This window comes from Aspergillus lucknowensis, assembly GCF_044049455.1.
Source record: "Aspergillus lucknowensis strain CBS 449.75 chromosome Unknown BJX67scaffold_4, whole genome shotgun sequence".
Lineage (NCBI taxonomy): Eukaryota > Fungi > Ascomycota > Eurotiomycetes > Eurotiales > Aspergillaceae > Aspergillus > Aspergillus lucknowensis.
Window position 1 is genome coordinate 296,948 of NW_027263548.1, and position 13,650 is coordinate 310,597.

A 13,650-nucleotide genomic window follows, 5' to 3' on the forward strand; every position below is an offset into this window, starting at 1 on the left:
TTGGACCAAGCTTAGCTGCACGTGACACAAACTCGCCCCAATACGGTAAGGCACGTGGTGGGATAATCTCCGCGTCGGAGAAAAGAAGTTGCGGTGCCGAGTAATTTTTTTGGCCGATGCGGTCGAGATGCAGAGAGCAGGTTGGTATACAGGACAAGGTCACCACGCCGTCTCTCCCGGCGACGCTGCTCCGCTCGCTGATCCCCTCTCACATCATGGTGGCAGGGTCAACAGCTTTGCGGATCAAGTCCGTGAAGCGTGTGAAATCCGGAACTGAAACCACAAAAAGCCACCGATTCGAAGGGTTTTCACAGCGAGTATCGAAACTGAAGATCGATCCGATTCATCGAGTACGGCGACCAAGCTTTGGCGAGGAAGGCGATGAGACGACGTCCCATTTTCGGTCGGCATTCGAGCACTGGAGTGAGCTGAATTTGTCGGACAACTTTGTTGCATTCTCTCGACGAGTTAGCCCGCTATGCGAGAGTTTGGCGCAGATTCTATACTACGAGGAAAAGATCTTTAACCTGCTGGTGGAATACATCGATAAGCGGGATCGGATATCAATAGAACCTCTTCTGAGTCTTCTTGCTCAGTTTGCTCGTGATCTGGGCGTGAGATTCGAGAAGTACTTTGCGGCTTCTGTGACCCTCGTCGCTTCCGTTGCTGCCACTCATCCCGATGTTGAAGTGGTGGAATGGAGCTTTACTTGTCTAGCATGGACGTTTAAGTTTCTCTCCCGGCTGTTGGTCCCGGACTTACGGCAGCTTCTGCGTATCATGGCACCCTACCTTGGAAAGGAACGGCAGAAACCGTTCGTGGCTCGATTTGCTGCAGAGTCGATGTCGTTCTTAGTCCGCAAAGCAGGCCTGGTCTACTATAAGAACCCGGAACCCCTTCAACTCGCGGTATCATTCCTGTTCGACGACTTGCGACAGACTGGAGCAGATTCGAAGAGCGTCGAGCTATACAAACAGGGTCTTATGTCCATGTTCTCGGATTCGATGAAAGGAGTAAAATCCGGACTTCACTCGAACGGAACGGATATCTTCCGATGCCTTTTGGACTCGACATGCACAGCGGATGGTCTCCGGAGCGGCCTCGCGCTTGATGTTGTGAGCGGTGTGTTGATCAATGTCATCCATAGTACAAATGCCGATACGTTCGAACCGATCATGGATTTGATAACGTCATTCATACAATCGAATCAGAGTGAAAGTAAGAGTCATGCTACCGCATGTTCACGCTTGGTTTTCCTCTGTGTTGCTACTCGCAAAGGGTCCCGGGTGAAGACCTGGAAGCATATCCTTGAATCCCTCTTACGCTTGCTCCGGGCAGCTGAAAATCTCCCTGGTGCGTATACCGATGCGATACCGCAGCTCCTCACTGCCGTCGCATACGCCCTTCAAACGTCACCCATGGACGAGATGTTACAGTTTATGCGTCCGCTCATGGATGCTGTGACAAGCGGTCAAATGGTTACTTATTTCCTGTCTTTCTGCGCCACGTTTTCGGAGTGGGGGGCGGAGAGATTCCATAGCCTGGTTCTTCCATACTTCCAAAGGTCTGTTGAAAGCTACCAGTCAATCGTGTCCTGTATTAACGTTGTGTCCAAGATTCATCAATAATTCGTGGGAAGACCACGAGTATGCGCTATGCCTCTCCCTCGTCCGATTGAACGGCGCGGGTTGCGTTACGTCTGAGGCTGCGAGACCCGGCTATATTGCTTGCCCACCTTCTTGGAAGTCTCGCATTCGAGATACGCTGTGGAAAGCGGAATCGACTGCTGCCGACGTGGCCCTACTCAATGCATATTCGAAGCTTCCTCCTGCCCTTTCCTTGTCCGGGGATCCTTCCGTTTTGCCTGATATGGCTGAGATTCTTCATGATGAGTTGGTTGCCGTTTTGAGCGACGAGGAGTGCAGCCCTACCCCAAGAACCCATTTTTACCTTGGGCGAGGGTTCAAGACCTACGTGGATTTAGGCGTGCGCCTAGGGAAGATTGATCCAGGGCTTTGGGCTCAAGTGAGCAAAGTGGCGGCCAAATACTCTCGTCTTCCTGCCTTTCTCGATGCAACATTGGCGTACACATCGGCATTCTCTGACAGCCTTCATATCGACCCAGATGCAGTCGAAGGGTTCGTTGATTCCTTGATTACCAACCTAGCAGCGCCCTCCCAGCAACTGCGCCTAGTATCTCTGAAACTACTGCAAGTGCTTTTGGGTGCCTCTGGAGAAGATACTTCACTCATTTCCTTAGCGATTGAGATTGAGGAAAGCCCACTTACTCTACAGAGCGCCAGGGTACTTTCGATGCAAGTACGGAAGCTTGCGATATCGTATCCACAGGTGGCCTCCCGGAAATGGATGCCAAGATTGATACCCACCTTTTGCTTCGGGTTGTTCTCAAAGAAATTGGCTCCATTGTGGGATGATGCTGCATCTGCCTTAAACTCTATGTGTGAACACGCTGAAGGGGAGAAAATCACCACTGAACTGGCCGTCCAGTGGCTTCACAAGAAAGGTTCAGCTCAACTAATTGAGGCGGAGGATGACGATGATACATATACACAAGTGTCCGGAGATTATCAGTGCTTCAATGTGGCCAAAGTCGAGAGCATATCCGCTGCCCATTTCCAGTCATTTGAACCAGGTTCGATATTGATTCGGAATTTTGAAGAGGATCACACTTTTGCTGATCTGGTCCCCACCACACCCCGGACCCAAGCTTTGCGTGTGCTCAATGCTATTCCCAACTTGGCGGAGAAGCGGTCTCGTCAAATTGTGCCACTGTTTCTCTCCTGGGCCTTACGTGACGACGAGGATGGCCCCTCTCCGGGCCCAGAAACGCAGAACCATGATGAGAGTTCGTACATCCCTTGGGGGTTTCACGACCGTTTGTCGTTCTTGAAACTATTCGGGCAGTTTGTCAACCCTTCTGTGCTATATAAAGCCTCAGAAGTTCGCGATGCTCTTCTAGGCTTGCTTTGCCACGGAAATTCAGAAATCCAAAAATGTGCACTCAAGGCTGTCTTCACTTGGAAAACCGCCGGGGTAGTGCCGTACCGCGACAATCTTCTCAATATTCTGGATGAATCGCGGTTTAGCGATGAGCTTGCCGCTTTCGTTCGTGTTGGAAGAGATGACAGCCTAATTGAAGAAAAGCACAGGAGCGATGTCCTGCCAGTCGTTCTTCGACTTCTCTACGGCCGAATGATCTCAAAAGCAAGCGCGAATGCTGGCCAGACTGGTCAAACTGGCCGGCGAAAAGCTATTTTGCGAACTTTATCTCAGCTTCCAGATCGCGAGTTTGAAATATTCTTGCAGATCGCATTCGGTCCTCTTAATGACATCCACTTCGCCCAGGATCACCAAATTGACGAACAGGTGTTTCTGCGTGAACTAGTCGGGCCAAGGAAACAGATGGGTATATTGAGACTGATTGAAACCGTCTTCGATACCCTTCAGAGCCGCATGGCTCTGTACGCCGAACAATCTATGGATGTTGTGTTGCACTGCCTTGTTCGAGCTTGTCGCGCATTAGTAAAAGAGCAGCAAGCCACTACAACAGACTCCCAGGAGGAACGCCTTGTATCAGCCCTGCGAAACATTCGCCAGACAAGTATTCGCTGCCTTGACCTTATCTTTTCCGTTTCGCCAGATCGAGACTGGACACCGCGCGTTCGAGTCATCTTTGATGAGGTCATAAATCCAAGACTGGATAATCTTGCAACGGAGATGGCTCAGGGCATTTCCGGCCTTTTTAGATTGTTTCATACCTGGGCTTCTGCCTCTCGGTCCTCGTTTTACCTTTCACAATTTAATAGCGACCTCTTGGCGAGGATTGTGGATTGCCTGGGCGTCGACTCCGCGCGAGACGAAGTGAAAATCTTTGTCATGGATGAGATACTAACGCCAGTGATTGATCGTTCCACTGGTAAAGCTCTTGAGGAGAACGAACATATGGGAGACTTTTCTTCTGATGAGATCCGCTCACAAGTCCTGGCTCCTTATATTGAAAAGTCCCTCTCTCATTTAGGCCATCTTCTCAAGCGTGGTCCTTCGAAGGCCGTTCTGGTCTCCGGTGTCCAGACACTCTCCCGCCTGGCGCCGTGCGTTGAGTCCTCGAAGGAGACGTCAAGTCTGATCAGCATCTTGACGTATTTACTTCGCCAACCGGCTGACAGGGTCTCTCCCAAGACGAAATCCGACCTCCTCCACAGTTTAGAGCACTTTCTGCCTATCTACAATACCGAAGAAGACCCGACGCTATGCCGAGAAGTCTTTGAGGCTGTTTGCTCGGTGTTCGACTATTTCAGAGATGATAAAAACCGGGAAGTTTTGTCAAGGGTTTTCAAAGCCTTCGCGAATCATCAGCCCGAGCTTCTCCAAGCGGCATCACTCTGCGAAGATCTGAACTCGATATCTGTCAAAAAACTTGAGGTCGACTATGAGCGTCGGCTGCAGGCGTTTAGAACCTTGACCGAGGACTTGTGGCAGTCTTTCAATGCTAGACAGTGGCGACCCCTGCTGTACAATATGCTGTATCATGTGAAGGATGAGGACGAGATGGCTATACGCTCCAGCGCATCTTTCGGCTTGAAGCGTTTCATTGAGCGAGCTGCGCTGGCTGAAGATATGGCCGAGTCGTTTGAGCCCCTTGTCAGTGAGATACTGTTCCCCGCGCTGCAAGGCGGAATGCGACAGAATTCGGATTTAATCCGATTAGAGTTCGTGCAAGTACTCGGTCACCTTGTTAAGCTGAATCCCATGCGCACCTCCGTGCAGGATATGCATGTACTCCTTGTCGGCGATGACGAGGAGGCGTCTTTCTTCAATAACATTCTCCACATCCAACAACACCGTCGCCTTCGGGCTCTTCGACGGCTTGCAAGTGAAGCGTCTAATGGGAACATCCAGGCTTCTAACGTTGGGAGCATCTTTATTCCCCTGATCGAACATTTCGTATTTAACCAGGGTGAAGATGAGAATGCTCACAATCTTGTTGCTGAGGCCATGATAACTATTGGGGTTCTCGCGGAGTCGCTGGACTGGAACCAGTTCAGGGCCATTTTCAGGAGGTATCGCAGCTATATGAAGAGCAAGCCTGAAATGGAGAAGAGCGTCCTGAGGCTCTTGGGCAGGATGTCCGACGCTCTTACCAATGCAATGGACCAGTTCAATACCGCGAAAGCCCAGAGAGAGCGCGGTGCTGGTACTGCTTTGGAGACCTTGGCCCCATCCACTCTTGCTCTTTCAATACCTTCCGCCTCCAAGGTCGCCACTGAGCTGACTACTGGCTTTATCCCCGAGCTGACTAATTTCATTCATCACAAGAACGAGGCCCAGATGAGCTTGCGTCTTCCAGCAGCGGTTACAGTTATTAAGCTTCTGAAGTTGTTGCCTGAAACAGACATGGCTATTCGCCTACCACCCGTCCTTCTAGACGTCTGCAGTATCCTCAAAAGTAAAGCGCAAGACTCGCGCGACACAGCTCGGAAGACACTGAACGACATTGCTCTCCTCTTGGGGCCGGGGTATGTTGGATACATACTCAAGGAACTGCGGCATACACTCAAGCGAGGCTATCAACTTCATGTTCTCTCGTTCACAGTCCATTCCATCCTTGTTGCCACCACTGATGATTTCAAGCAGGGAGATCTGGATTACTGCCTCACAGATCTCAGTTCCGTGGTCATGGACGATACCTTTGGTACTATCGGGCAAGAAAAAGAAGCTGAAGACTATGTTAGCAAGATGAAGGAGGTCAAGAGCAACAAAAGCTACGACTCTATGGAGCTGCTTGCCAAAAACTCGACCGTGCGGAATCTCTCCAGTCTGATACGGCCGTTGCAAGCACTGTTGCAGGAGAAACTCACTGCAAATATTGTGCGAAAGGTCGACGAACTTCTCCGAAGGATTGGTATTGGCCTATTGAGGAACCCTGAAGTTGAAAGCCGTGACCTTCTGATATTCTGCTATGAAGTCATAAAAGAGGCGTACAAGGAGCCGGTGCAATCTGAGACGCATGCTGCTCAGTCTGCCCAGGAGGAGAACTTCCTGATCAATATGAAGGGCCAAAGGCGGAACGAGAAGCGAGGGAGTACTTCTTCCTATGTCCACAAGCTAATCCGTTTCTCATTCGACGTTCTTCGTTCCGTCCTCAGCAAATACAACTCTCTACTCACCCCGGCTAACCTTGCTGGATACCTTCCCATGGTTGGAGATGCGCTGGTTCAAGGACATGAGGAAGTGAAAATATCTGCACTTCGGTTCCTCGCGACTATTCTCAAGCTTCCCCTTCCTGAGATTGACACCAATGCGCCTGTGTATCTTACGGAAGCGGTAAAGCTTATTAAAGAGGCACCAAGCACCAACACCGAAGGTGCACAGGCGTCCTTGAAACTGATATCCGCCATGCTACGGGAGAGGAAGGACGTCAAGCTGAGAGACGGGCACCTTGCGTATCTGCTTCAGCGCCTCACTTCTGATATCGAAGAGCCCGACCGCCAAGGTGTCACTTTCAACTTCATCAGGGCGGTCATGGCGCGAAAGTTTGTCGTGCCTGAAATGTATGAACTCGTTGATCATATAGCGACCATGATGGTCACAAATCAGACCCGGTCCGCGCGTGATCTAGCCCGCGGTGTGTACGTCCACTTTCTGATCGAGTATCCCCAAGCCAAGAATAGGTGGACAAAGCAGCTCAGTTTCCTGGCCAAGAATCTGGAATACAAGCACCAGGACGGCCGTCAGTCTGTTATGGATGCTATTCACACACTTCTGGCCAAGACGGGGCAAGAGCTAGCCCAGGATATCATCAGTACCTTTTTCCTTCCGGTTGTCCTCGCCATGGCGAATGATGATAGCGCCGAGTGCAGAGAAATGGCTGGTGCTCTTTTAGGAGAGTTCTACAGACGGGCAGATCGGGAGCAAATGAAGACCATCCTTGTGCCTCTTCGCTCTTGGATTGAGCAGGCGGAAAATCCCCTTCTTACTAGCATGGGACTGCAAGCTTTGCGGATTTACTTCGAGGTTGAAGAAACGGAGAAGGACACAGAGGCCGGGTTGGTCGCTCAAACTCTCCCGTCTATAATGCGACCTATCATCAAGGACGCGGAAACAGAGAATTGGCAAACTCTGTACTTTTCGCTCCAGCTCTTCGCCAAGCTGTGCAAGGCCGTTCCCTCAGTCGCCTTGTCCAAGGACCGTACAAAAGTCTGGAGCTTAATTTGCGAATGTCTTTTCTATCCTCATTCCTGGGTTAAAACCTGCGCTGCAAAGCTCGTTGGTCTATGGCTCGCGGATTTGGCCAAGTCGAATGCAGCGAATGGGTATAGCTCCTTGCCCTTGACTAGTGTTACGGGATTGGCTATGGACAGCGATACAATGGCTCTGTTACTCCGCGCTAGTCTCCGTTCTCTTCGCACCCCAGGAATCAGCGAAGAACTGGCCATGCAGTCAGTCCGCAACGTCATATTCCTCGGGCGCTGTTGCGCTGGGAATGGGCTCGACCTCTCCACTGAAGATGAGGATGTCGAATCGGATGAAAGTGACGGAGACGAGGATGAAGACGGAGGCGTCAACGGCGAGAAAGACCGCAGCTCGAAGAAAACCGCCATTCGATATATATTCGAACAAGCATCTTCCATCCTGCGCCGAGAGCTCCTTACGACCCGGGCGGTGTCGTTGGTGCCAAAGACTGCTTCTATCGGTCTCATCGCCGCGCTCTGTCGTCATCTCGAGCCGAACCAGATTTTTGAATCTCTCCCCGTCATACTCCTCCCTCTCCAGCACCTGACTGACACGTCCATCCCCGCTCCGAGATCATCAGACCAGGCTTTCCGGGAATCGTACAAGGCGCTCGTCTCCAATTGCCATGAGGTCCTTGATCTGCTGCAGAAGAAGCTAGGTGCCGCGGAGTACATTAAACAGATGGCGCTTGTTCAAGAGGCTATCAAGAAGAGGCGCGAGGGAAGACGAGTCAAGAGACGCATTGAAGCAGTCGCAGATCCAGAGAAGTACGGACGTGACAAGAAGAGGAGGAACGATCGCAAGCGTGAGAAGAGAAAGGAGAAGGGGGCAGAGTATCGTAGTAGGAGACGAGGCTGGTAAGGAGAACATGTGAGGTTTTACGGCTGTATCTTCGAAGTACATGGGTTTAGGCATCGGCGTCATGGGAAAAGGAAGAAAGTTTTGATTTAGACCTCTTTTGTACAGGTTTCTGGTATATAATATTCCACGATATGTGAGACGAGTTGTATATAGAAGCGCAATCAGGTATCATAAGCCAAATAATCCAGGTTTTGAACGCCTCCAATCCATGCTGTTTCCACTCAATGCATTTAGATGACTTTTTCATACTCATACGGGTTCCTCTTTCCCCGTGCCTGGAAGCCGTTCCGTCTCGTTCAACATTTTGGCGAAAAGCTCATCATCCCGAAACTCGAAATCCCCATCTATACTTCCATGGGTCATCTTCTGCCCATTCTCCTCCAGTATATCCTCCAGCGTTTTCGATTGGTCAAGGAAGATTCCCAAGTGGTCACTGATGATATGGCGGTTGGAGCATGACGGGCATTGGATTAAGACAGTGCCCCGGTGATATCCATGTTTCGAGACACGATGGGAAGAGCGCTCTCCGCATGGCTTGCAGGTGAATGTGAGCATGTATGCGGGCTCCTGTTCCCTGCGTGTCTGGTTCTGTTGTTCGTTCGCTGCGTCTCTCTCCGCGTCGGAGGGTTGGTCGGTGAGAGGCTTGGGACCGGAGGAGTTGGAGTTATAACGGACGGCAATTGATGGCGCGCTTCTTATTCTGCTATGTTGATGGAAGACTGATGATGGTGATGGTCGGGGGGAGAGGCGAGTGAGCTGCGAGTATAAACGGGATGGCGCTCCGCGGGAGAGGTATGGTTGTGGGATTGGGCTGTGGAGGGCCTGGAAGCCTCGACAAAGGCGGAGCGTCCGTTGCATAGTGCGAGGTATTCGAAAGACGAAGTGATGACAGTGAAAGGTATCGTCGAAACAGGAGAGTTGGTGAGGCTGTTGTTTGACGTTTTGGCAGCAGAGGCAAAATGGCGGAGTTTGCGCCGGACTTAAGTTCTTCCAGCTGCTGCTCTCCGCGGCCTCTTCCAGCTCTCTTCACCTTTTTCACCCAACACAACCACCTGCCGCTGGCACCGGGGGAGAATGTATCCGGACAGCAGAGAAAGTGTATTTTATTTTCAATTCCAACGGCAGTTCCCTCCAAGAATTATCACTTGACTGCTTTGGTGACTCCTCTCCTCTCCCCTCCCTCCCCATACACTTGCCCCGCCGGCCATCTTGAACTGCCCACCTCTGAATAGAGAGTCGCCGATTGGGCCCTATAAAAAATGGCTATGAGGGCGAGGCACAAAATTCGCGCTCCCCGGAGAGTAAGCCATCCCCCGTCCACACTCCTACGTCGTTATCTCAATACCGTCATCGTAGCGTCCTGCCATTCGAATCACCATCGCTTGAAGGACAAGCAGCTGGGCGTGACTCGGTGCTAATGAATTCGTATCAGGGCCTTGTCTCCACCGGAACGGACCGATTCGAGTCGGATTGGAAGGCTGTAGAGAGCTCCTTAAAGAAAATCCACACGAAGGATGCGTCCGACCTGTCGTTTGAGCAGCTATACCGGAATTCCTACAACATTGTGCTGGTACAACGCGGAAATGAGTTATACGAGCGGACGAAGCAACTCGAAAGAGAATGGTTGTGTGAGGAGGTCAGGAAGCGAGTAGTTGCTGGAATCTCGTCCAGTTTGCTGCTCGTTCAAGAGGTTGTCGACGCGCAAGACCAAGCGGTTGAGAGACGGGTGGCCGGGGAGAGGTTCTTATCGGTCATTAAGGAGGCCTGGGAGGATCATCAGCTGTGCATGAAGATGATCACGGATGTCTTAATGTACATGGTAAGTTTTGTTGAGCTGTCGTTTTATCTCAGGTTTCCTAACCGTGGCAACTTCAATGGTCAGGATAGAGCCATTGCGTCGGATCCTCGAAAAGTCCCTATATACCCTGCCACCATGGCGTTATTTCGCGACCATGTCCTTCGATCTCCAATACGATCGGACTCACAGACAACAGTTGATGATGTGCTCAAATCCACAATCCTTTTCATGATCAAATTAGAACGTTCGGGACACATGATTGACCGAGCCCTGATACGGCATTGTATCTACATGCTGGAAGGCCTCTATGAAACCGAGATGGAGGAGGAATCATCCAAACTTTATCTGACCTCGTTCGAGCCGGACTTTTTGGAAACAAGTACGACTTTCTATCAGACCGAGGGCAAGCGATTATTGGAGATGGCAGACGCTGCTACATTCTGCATTTCCGCGTTGGACCGAATAGCAGAGGAACGGGAGCGATGTTTATACACTCTTTCGCATCTTAGCGAAGCCAAAATCAAGGATGTTCTAGACAACGAGCTGCTCCGGAAAAATCTCTTTGAGGTCATCAACCTCGAGGGCACTGGAGTCCGGGTCATGCTCGATAACGACAGGCTGGATACTCTGGGGAAATTATACGCCCTTAGTGCGCGTGTCGACGCTAAAAAGACACATTTAACGGCGGCAGTTCAAAAGCGGATCGTCGAAATGGGCCACGAGATCAATGGTGCATCGATTGCATTAGCCCAGGCACCGGCACCTGTGAAGTCGGCGGATGCTAATGCGGCTGAGAAGAAGGAGAAGGAGAGGCCCGTCAATCAACTCACGACGTCGGCTATCAAATGGGTAGATGACATTCTTCTTCTGAAAAAGAAGTTTGACAACATCTGGCAGAGGTCTTTCCAGTCTGATCAAGTTCTGCAGACTGCTATAACCGCCAGCTTCTCCGAGTTTATTAACTCTACCGCCCGCAGCTCGGAATTTCTGTCGCTCTTTTTTGATGAGAACCTCAAAAAGGGGATCAAGGGGAAAACAGAGAGCGAAGTTGATGCTCTTCTTGACAGTGGAATCACTCTTTTGCGTTACGTCAAAGACAAAGATCTTTTCGAAGCCTATTACAAGAAGCATCTCTCTCGACGACTTCTGATGAAGCGCTCCATAAGCATGGACGCAGAGCGGCAAATGATATTAAAGATGAAACTAGAAGTCGGCAACCAGTTCACCCAGCGATTGGAAGCCATGTTCAGGGATATGACTATTTCGGAAGATTTGACCAACAGCTATAAGCAGCACATTCAGAGAATGGGCGATCCTGATGCGAAACGAATCGACCTGGATATCAACGTCCTCACAAGCACCATGTGGCCCATGGAGATCATGTCAAACACCCGAGACGGGCGGGTTGAGCTTCCCTGTATCTTCCCCCGCGAAGTGGAAACCATCAAACATAGCTTCGAGAAATTCTATCTGAACAAGCACAGTGGCCGGAAGCTCTCCTGGCAACCAAGTATGGGTACAGCAGACATCCGAGCTACGTTTCAGCGGTCGAACGGGAAGACGCAGCGCCATGAACTCAATGTCTCTACCTATGCCATGATCATCCTCTTGCTCTTCAACGACGTGCCTACAGGGGAGTCTCTAACGTTCGAGGAGATTCAAGCACGCACTCGAATCCCAGATAACGATCTCGTCCGAAATCTACAGTCACTAGCCGTTGCACCCAAGACTCGAGTCCTAAAGAAAGACCCGATGAGCAAGGATGTCAAACCAACAGACAAATTCTTCTTCAACAATGAATTCCAAAGCCCCTTCATGAAAGTCCGCATCGGCGTCGTCAGCGGCGGCGCTAACAAGCTCGAAAGCCAGGACCAGAGAAAAGACACAGAAAAGAAAATGAATGACGAGCGCGGCGCGAGCATCGAGGCCGCCGTTGTACGGATTATGAAGTACGTATCTCCTAACAATATCCCTACCCCCTCCTCTCTCAAGCCCGCTCGAGCTAAAGGGGATCTCGTCTAGACAACGAAAGACTTTAGTCCACTCCAACCTCATCAGCGAGGTCCTCGGCCAACTATCCGCCCGCTTCGTCCCCGACGTGAACATGGTCAAGCGACGTATTGAAAGTCTCATTGACCGCGAGTATCTCGAGAGGATTGCCGAGGATCCCCCGACCTACGGCTACGTCGCGTGATTGCACTTCTATTTTCTTGTTTTTCCTCTGCTAGCGATCAATCTACGCCTCTTAGCGAAGGCAAAGGCAAAGGCGCACATGGTGGCTACGTTCCTCGTACTATAGACAGACTTACTCATGGCGATACCTATCCTACCCCATCTCATGATTTGTAGGGGGGTTCCACCCTTCTGGCTGCTCCAGTCTGTTCCCTGCCTACTGCTCCACCGCATACAAGGCCGGCCGGCGCGAATGGTTTACTGCAATCTTTGCTTGGATCTTGGTTCCTCGCAAATTTTAAATCTCAACTTCAGCCAATATACAAGAAAGGCCAAATCAAAAAAAGGTCAAATCAGTCACCTCTTCACCATGATGTAGCCAAGCTCTATAAGCTCCACGACCCTAGATATCTAAAAGCAAATCGTGAACCACAACGCCAGCTATGCGCATGCAACGCAATGCACCCACCCATACAGAAACGAAGCAAGAGATACAAAGAAGAAGAAGAAAAGACATCTCATATCCTCACAAAATCTCAACATCCCCCCTCTCCCAAGCCCCCCTCACAGCCTCCCACCGAACAACCCACACATCCCCCATCCTCATCGTCCCCCCAACAACCTCCTCCTCAATCCCGTCCCCCGGCTCCGGCGGCGCAACAATCCCCACCTCCTCAGCCAAACACCGCACAAAGACCGCCTCCTTCGCATCCGGGCCCTGGAGCATACTCGTCCCCCCCGCATTATCATCTAACCGCCTCAACTGCGGTGGGAAGGATGAGAGAAACGAGGACCCGAAGTGCCGCGCGAGCAGCGTCTGGTGCGTGTGCAGGAATGCGATTTCCGAGGCTGACAGCGGGCAGTGGGGTGGTGGGGGGTTTAGCGGGGTCGGGATCGAGTCTTCCGGTTGGATTTGTTTGGATTCTGAGGCGAAGGAGGACGCCGACGAGGGGGGAGGGGCGGGGGCGTGCGGTGTTGCGGTTGAGAGGAGGAGGTAGTGCATGCTGTGTTTTGTGAGTTTTGAGAGGCGTTGGCGGAGGAGGGAGCGGAGGAGGTATTGGGTTCTTGAGAGATCGGTTTGGAGGATGGAGAGCTTTAGCGTTGCGGTGCTTGTGCTTGTGCTTGTGCTTGTGTTTGTGCTTGCGCCTTGTCCTGTTGTTGTCGTTGATGTGTATTCTGAGGATGCGGCGGCGAGATCTTCGATTGTTTCGATCTATATACCACGCACTGTCTGTGAGTGATTGCAGATAGGAGCGATTGGCCTCGGGTGAGCTGGCCTACCTGCTGCCGTACTCGCTCCATCATTCTATCCATCAGACGACCGGGCCACGGAAGGAGCTCTGGGACGCTGCGTTCAGCGACCCAGAAGCGGGTGAGGAGTTGGTGGTCGAGCGCGGTGGACTCGGGGCTGGAGATGTCGCCGTGGTCGACGGAGGCGAGGATGTCGTCGATCTCCATGGCAGAACGCGTAAATCACAAAATCATACGTTAGGCCTTGTGAGAGGGGAAATCTAGTCAAGCGCAACAGGTATTTAGCGGCCCAATCGGATGGTTCTTGGTATGGG

At 51.4% G+C, this 13,650-nt stretch overlaps 4 protein-coding genes across 4 annotated transcripts; 2 read left to right on the plus strand and 2 right to left on the minus strand.

Moving 5' to 3' along the window:
• The first annotated feature begins 129 nt into the window (after positions 1-129).
• Positions 130-8,240, plus strand: BJX67DRAFT_212643 (putative HEAT repeat protein (DRIM)). Its single transcript, XM_071025620.1, has 2 exons — positions 130-1,564; positions 1,617-8,240. The coding sequence occupies exons 1-2, from the start codon at positions 216-218 to the stop codon at positions 8,113-8,115; spliced, it is 7,848 nt and encodes a 2,615-aa protein (XP_070889965.1). The 5' UTR covers positions 130-215; the 3' UTR covers positions 8,116-8,240.
• On the minus strand, positions 8,240-9,078 carry BJX67DRAFT_212635 (DNL-type zinc finger protein). The gene has a single exon (XM_071025619.1). It carries the CDS (start codon positions 8,971-8,973, stop codon positions 8,365-8,367), a length of 609 nt encoding a protein of 202 aa, XP_070889966.1. The 5' UTR covers positions 8,974-9,078; the 3' UTR covers positions 8,240-8,364.
• Positions 9,079-9,101: 23 nt separating this feature from the next.
• BJX67DRAFT_343259 (cullin family protein) lies at positions 9,102-12,633 on the plus strand. The gene is made up of 4 exons (XM_071028130.1): positions 9,102-9,416; positions 9,548-9,934; positions 9,998-11,862; positions 11,936-12,633. Exons 1-4 carry the CDS (start codon positions 9,375-9,377, stop codon positions 12,105-12,107), a joined length of 2,466 nt encoding a protein of 821 aa, XP_070889967.1. The 5' UTR covers positions 9,102-9,374; the 3' UTR covers positions 12,108-12,633.
• sld5 (putative GINS DNA replication complex subunit Sld5) lies at positions 12,612-13,543 on the minus strand (the record flags this gene model as incomplete). Its single annotated transcript, XM_071032144.1, has 2 exons — positions 12,612-13,298; positions 13,367-13,543. 2 exons carry the CDS (start codon positions 13,541-13,543, stop codon positions 12,612-12,614), a joined length of 864 nt encoding a protein of 287 aa, XP_070889968.1.
• Positions 13,544-13,650: the final 107 nt, after the last annotated feature.

What these genes read in the sequence shown, in the direction of transcription:
- BJX67DRAFT_212635 (XM_071025619.1), bottom strand. Translation starts at nt 8,973, where the DNA reads ATGCAACGGACGCTCCGCCTTTGTCGAGGCTTCCAGGCCCTCCACAGC.
- BJX67DRAFT_212643 (XM_071025620.1), top strand. Translation starts at nt 216, where the DNA reads ATGGTGGCAGGGTCAACAGCTTTGCGGATCAAGTCCGTGAAGCGTGTG. An exon ending in GTTCTTCCATACTTCCAAAG is followed by an intron (nt 1,565 to 1,616) that starts GTCTGTTGAAAG and finishes GTTGTGTCCAAG; the next exon opens with ATTCATCAATAATTCGTGGG.
- BJX67DRAFT_343259 (XM_071028130.1), top strand. Translation starts at nt 9,375, where the DNA reads ATGGCTATGAGGGCGAGGCACAAAATTCGCGCTCCCCGGAGA. An exon ending in AAATTCGCGCTCCCCGGAGA is followed by an intron (nt 9,417 to 9,547) that starts GTAAGCCATCCC and finishes AATTCGTATCAG; the next exon opens with GGCCTTGTCTCCACCGGAAC. An exon ending in CGGATGTCTTAATGTACATG is followed by an intron (nt 9,935 to 9,997) that starts GTAAGTTTTGTT and finishes TTCAATGGTCAG; the next exon opens with GATAGAGCCATTGCGTCGGA.